Source organism: Panicum virgatum, chromosome 8N, assembly GCF_016808335.1.
Source record: "Panicum virgatum strain AP13 chromosome 8N, P.virgatum_v5, whole genome shotgun sequence".
Lineage (NCBI taxonomy): Eukaryota > Viridiplantae > Streptophyta > Magnoliopsida > Poales > Poaceae > Panicum > Panicum virgatum.
The window spans coordinates 45,310,166-45,316,165 of NC_053152.1; the positions used below are offsets into that span (position 1 = coordinate 45,310,166).

A 6,000-nucleotide genomic window follows, 5' to 3' on the forward strand; every position below is an offset into this window, starting at 1 on the left:
ATATAGATGTGAGAGCGAGGCTCTTTTTCCGATTTGGATGCAGTGCCGTGAGTGGATGTCACAATTCAGGTACATCAATTTCCACTGGATACACAGGACTCTGAACAATGAAGCCAATGATTTGGCATAGATGGCTTCTGGGTACAAGGAAACGGCCGACGGGGTCGATGTAAAGGTTCAGTTTCTAGAACCTGGAGACTAGAGAGCCGATATCTTCAATTACTTGAAGGATTCGGCTCGGGGGGCACCCAGGAGGATAAGACTCAAGGCTATGAAGTATGTTCTGATAGGGGATGATATGTTTTACAGAACCTTGGAAGGACTACTTCTTAAATGTCTGGGACCTTTAGAGTCAAATCGGCTCTTGCATGAGGTTCACGAGGGAACCAGCTGTACTCATCAATCGGCTCATAAGATGAAATGGCTGATTAGGAGATCGGGTTATTACTGGCCCACTATGCTTGAGGATTGTTTTAAATATTACAAGGGGTGTCAGGCATGTCAAAGGTTTGGCAAAATTCAGATAGTGCCAGCATCAGTAATGAATCCTATCATCAAACTGTGGCCATTCAGAGGTTGGGCCATGGACATGATTGGTCAGATCAACCCGTCATCTAGCAAGGGTCACCATTGGATCTTAGCTGCTACAGATTATTTCACAAAGTGGGTAGAGGCAGTGCCCATGAGGTCAGTAGCGATTTGAGAGATTGTTTCAAGTTCGGTTCAAGGTGGAAGTGATACTCTACTATTATGCGGGTTGCTTCTAGTTTGAATTTCGTCGGCTCTTGGATATTTATAGAAACCTGATGCGTGGCCATCGGCTTTTGGGAAGTAAATCTGACACACAGAATTGAAGGAAATTGATTTCATTGAAAGGAAAAGGTTTTTACAAGGAAAAAAAGCCGATTTGACAAAGGAATTAATCCTTCGGCTTTACAATCCTACTCCTACAGTACTACTTCTACTGCTCGTAGGTACCTAGTAACTACGGCGTTTGGGGCTCCGGGCCGACGCATCTCCGCTGTCGTTGTTGTCGTCGTCGTCGTCGTCACTGCTGAAGGCGCTGCTGCCGCCTTCAGACCCGAAATCACTGCTCCAACCGCCGCCGCCGCTGCTCTCTTCCTCGCTGTCCTCCTCGGAGGACCCGAGGAACCGAAAGGGCTTTCCGCCCATCGGCTCATCGGCGCCGGAGGAGGAGTCGACTCCGTCCGAAGAGGGGTCTTCCTTGTCGCTGCTCTCCGACTCCTCCTGGAACAGGAGCCGGAGGTCTTCTCCCTCGGTTTCGGGCTCGTCCTCCTCGGAAACGACCCCGAAGTCGAACTCCTCTGCATCCAAGTGCAGAGGAGCCAGCGCTTCATACGCTGCTATCGGATCCCACTCAGGAGTCGGCTCTCCGGGATGGAGTCGATGGAAGAAGCGGGGAGGGGGGAAGAAGAAGGAGAAGAGGAGGAGGAAGAGTCTCCGAATGAGTTGGAGCCGGAGGAGGAAGAGATTGCCATGGCTATTGGCTGATGATGGAGGTGGGGTTTCTGCGCTATTGGCTTTGGAGGAAGAAGAGTTTGCCGTGAAGAAGAGCCGATTCGGGGTGAGATTAAATAGTGAAAGGATGGAAGACAGATCGGCAGTTTTACGTTCTACGAGGAGCCAGTTACAGAGACGTTGCGTTTTCCTTGGAAGTTGCAGCAGTTTTAATGAGAATTAACGGGAAGATGAAGTGACGGAGTAGTTTTGGAATTATCATTGCCAAAACCAGGGGGCATGTGTTATCGCCATAAATTAACAGGGGTTAATTTATGGGCCGTGAGTGAGTTGGGCTTAATGAAAAGATTGAAGAAGGCTTACGAATCGGCTCCTGCGTGAGCATTTGGGCCACATGGGTCATGTATCTTTAGATTTAGTTCAAGATTAGAGATAGAGTCCGATCGGGACAAGATAGAATTAGATTGTTTCCCAAGTCTCCGGACTATAAATATGTACCCTATGTTATTCATGAAAAAAGAACGTCATCACGTCTCGCAAACAATAACTCTCGGCGCACCACCACCCCTAATCTTAGGGTTTCATCCAAGTAAGCGCCATGCTGCCCTGATCGCTTCTTGCGATCAGGGCAGCGTTGTTCTTGCTTTTATCTTGGTATTACTCGTACTGAAATGTTTTTGATGGCGAGTAACGCTAGTTATCTTGATGTTCGTAGCATGACTTTTAGTAGATCTGTTGTGCTTTGTTGCTTATCATCTAGGAATATCAAGTTGTCTCTGTGCAGTTACGTTTCAATTTCAAGCTAATTCTTGTTGCGTAGAGTTAGTTGCACGGAGACAACACTCTGCTTCTTTTCCATCTAATAGATCTAATCTGTTATGGTTTGCTCTTGTACATAAGAGTTAGCGTGATATCTGCTAGGTTAGGCCTTGCAAACGGATTGGAGGATCCGGTGACGTGTTAGATGCTTTGCCTTAGTCTTAATAGGGAATTGATCCGGGAATCGGCTCTTGCTAGTTCTTAGGCCTCTGTTTCTGGTTAAGGTTTAGTTATTTGTTATGTTCATTAGGCCCAATCACGTGTAGGATATTCCGATCTAGCAATGAAGCTTTTACCGTCGTGGATTAGATTAGCTAGATTTAATTGAAGCAGTTTTTACAGTTATTTTCTTTATTTATCAATATCCGGATAGATGCAGATCCAATCTGACACCGGGACTCGATCGGCTCTTTAAAGCCGATGCAAGAGTCATCCCGGGGAGCCGACCACGGCTTGGACTTACGTTTCCACATGTTTGTGTATGCAGGCAAATCGTTGCAAGCACGTTCGCACCTTCCTGATCGGGTATAGGTCAGGTGGCACGCCCGACTTTCTCCGGAATCTCCGGGCGCGTGACGGAATTGCGGGCCGTCGACGAGGGAGCAGTGCCTGCCAGCGCCCCGGCGACCTCCCGGCTCTTCGTGTTGCCTGTCACTGCTCGCCGGTGGGTTTCGACCGACAACAGAGTTGTGGGTGGGCAAGTACGGTTTATATGGTGAGGGTGCAACCCCCTATCAGGCTAGCTTTTTGGGGGGAGTGTCGGCCCAACAGACATAAGACCTGCTGCTGTGCGTTCGGGTGCGTGTGTGGCGACCCAACAGCCTGGGGCATGTGCGGGCACGCGTGAGTCGCGGCCCGGTGGGCGCGTGTGTCGCTAGCCCGGTGCCAACAATTGGTATCAGAGCTGGGTCCGCAATCTCCTGTGCCCGTGCACACTTGGGTGGTGTAGGCCCGAAGGCCAGTGAACCGTGGGTGTGAGGCCCATTTGTGCTCGTGTGTCGAGCCAGTCAGTGGTGGACCGCAGGTGTGAGGCCCATATGTGCTCGTGTGTGGAGTCAGTCACTGGTGGACTGTGGTGTGGGCCCGGTCAGTGCTAAGGGGCACCAATATGTGACGGAGGAGATTGCTGGGATTAGTCCCACATTGGTTGTGGGGGGAGAGTTGAACTAACATAAAAGTGGGGGGAGTCTCTCACCTCTTGGGCTAGTGTGTTCGATCGAGCACGGGCCAGTAGGAGCGCTGCTGTGGGCTCGATCGGTGTCAGTTAGGAGAGGGCGCTGCGTGCTGCCGATCCGTTGGTGTGGCCGCGTCGTCCAGGAGAGCGTGGAGTTCGTGGGCGACGTGGAGCGAGTCCCGCGGATCATGGCGTGAGTGCCGAGTGTGGAGGATAGCTCCGGGCGCCTCGGCCTATTTGTACCCCCCCCGTGCTTCTTCCTGTTGGGGCGCCGGTTCCATTTTAGTGTGAAAAAGGCCAAGATACAAGAGCATTTGGCTTTGCGGCGTTCGTCGCCGAAAAACACTGTTCATCTTCCACCTCCGTCTGTTGGCGAGTGAGAGAGCTAGGGAGAGCGAGGTTGTGAGCGAGCCTGCGGAACACGTGTTCCTGAGCGTTTCCAACAATTGGTATCAGAGCTCAAGTTGGCCCGGTGTCTCTCAATGTGTGAGGGGGAGATTGTTGGGAATAGTCCCACATTGAGAATTGTGAGTGGGCAAGTACGGTTTATATGGTGAGGGTGCAGCCCCTATCAGGCTAGCTTTTTGGGAGGAGTGTCGGCCCAACAGACATAAGACCCGCTGCTGTGCGTTCGGGTGCGTGTGTGGCGACCCAACAGCCTGGGGCATGTGCGGGCACACGTGAGTCGCGGCCCGGTGGGCGCGTGTGTCGCTAGCCCGGTGCCAAGGACTTTCTCCGGGTGTGCGCCCGGTTGGGCCAACTCTCCTGGTTTTGGGCCGACAATTAGTATCAGAGCTGGGTCCGCAATCCTCTGTGCCCGTGCACACTTGGGTGGTGTTGGCCCGAAGCCCAGTGGACCGTGAGTGTGAGGCCCGTGTCACCCAGAGGAAGTCCTGCTACGCCCCAAAAATTAGCCCAAGAGGTGAGAGACTCCCTCACTTTTATGTTGGTTCAACTCTCCCCCCACAACCAATGTAGGATTAATCCCAACAAGATCGCGCCGGCGGTGTCCGTGGCGAAGAGCTGGCTGGGAGATGTGGTGGCCTTCTTGGGGAGCGTAGTGGAGAGAAGCTTTAGGTTGGACTGGTAGGTGCTGTTAGCTGTGTAATTCCAGTCGCTGACACAGTCTTGCCAAAGCATGTCGCTAGAGACCAGCGGCGCAAGAGCAAGCAAGACATGTGTGAGGATGGTGAGTGAGAGGTAGGAGGAGAGGTTGTGAGAGACCATGGATGCGCCCCTCGCTCGTGTCGTGTGCAGGTGCAAGTGTGCAACAGCAGAATGGGATCAAGAACGTCGTGGCCTTTTATGATGGCTGCTTGACGGACCTTGCTAATAATTTTTTCTTTGTGAGCTGACCTCTTTAACCCTTTGATCGGGTAAAGAAAATGGCACTGGAAGATCTTTCCTGCTTCTTTCGCTCAAAAAGATCTTTCCTGCTTGCAGAAATGGATGGCCTGGAGCCTAGACTGGGAGTCTGGGTCTGTAAAGACTACGAGTTGACTATCACTTTCCCCCGACAAATAAATGTGACTTCTAGCTAGCTAGGGAATACTAGTACATGTAATAATTAAGTTATCTGCAAAGGTATATGGATATATATTTGGGGAAATTCCCTATTCTCCTCCTCTAAAGTTTACAGGCATCTAAAAGGCTACAGACCCATTCACCATGCTTACAAATGGACATGGAAATCGTCATGTCAAATGAAACATAAAGTCTTTTTTTGGCTCATCATCTCAGATCGTTTGAGCACAAGGGAAATGCTCCGCAGAAGAAATATGACTCTCCCAAGTTACTCTTGTGTCTTGTGCAATCTGAATGCCTGAAGAAACCATTGCGCACTACTGGAGAAGTGCACATTGGTAACAGCACGTTAGTGCCGGTCAACAAGGAGCCGGCACTAAAGTGCCTGAACAGTACCCGGCGGGCACGTTAGTGCCGGCTAGACTCCTCAGCCGGTACTAACATGCCACCCCCCAACGGTCATGCTGACGCACACAACGGTCAGAAGTCAAGTTAGTGCCGGCTGGTGAATCTAGCCGGCACTAACTTGGCACTGGCAAATTAGTGCCGGCTGGAGGCTCCAGCTGGCACTAAACTTCGCCACTTAGTGCCGGCTAAAGCCACCAACCGGAACTAAGTTGCGCCGTATATACTAGCCCCTCTCCTTCTTCCCCGGCCCGACCCATCCATTTGGCCGAGCTCCTCCTCTCTCCCATGGCGTGTTAGAGGCGAGGTGCTGCCCATTTTTCCTAAAATTTGTGAGGATTTCACCCATCCAAGTGCATCAAAGGTTAGCAACTTCTTCCACTCTTCTTTACAGTGTTTATTCTTTCGTTTCATGCTTTCTAGATAAATAAATTAGTGATTTTAAGGTTGAGGAAAAATGAGCACGATTTTTTGATTTGTTCATTAATTTGAGCAAAGTAGAATTGATTTTTTGCTTTTTAGAGAAGGTTTACTAGATAGTTTGACTATGACACATTTAGAGTATTTTTTTGGAATTATTTCATGGGGTGTATATGTTA

General features: G+C 50.4%; 1 protein-coding gene across 1 annotated transcript in view; it reads right to left on the minus strand.

Annotated features, from left to right (window-relative positions):
- The window catches only part of LOC120685125 (cysteine-rich receptor-like protein kinase 6), a 48,034-nt gene extending 43,228 nt beyond the window's left edge, over positions 1–4,806 (minus strand). Inside the window, exon 1 of the mRNA XM_039966958.1 lies at positions 4,469–4,806. Coding sequence (XP_039822892.1) covers positions 4,469–4,699 — 231 coding nt within the window. The 5' untranslated portion in view covers positions 4,700–4,806. The remainder of the gene's footprint in view (positions 1–4,468) is intronic.
- Between the last annotated feature and the right edge of the window lie 1,194 nt (positions 4,807–6,000).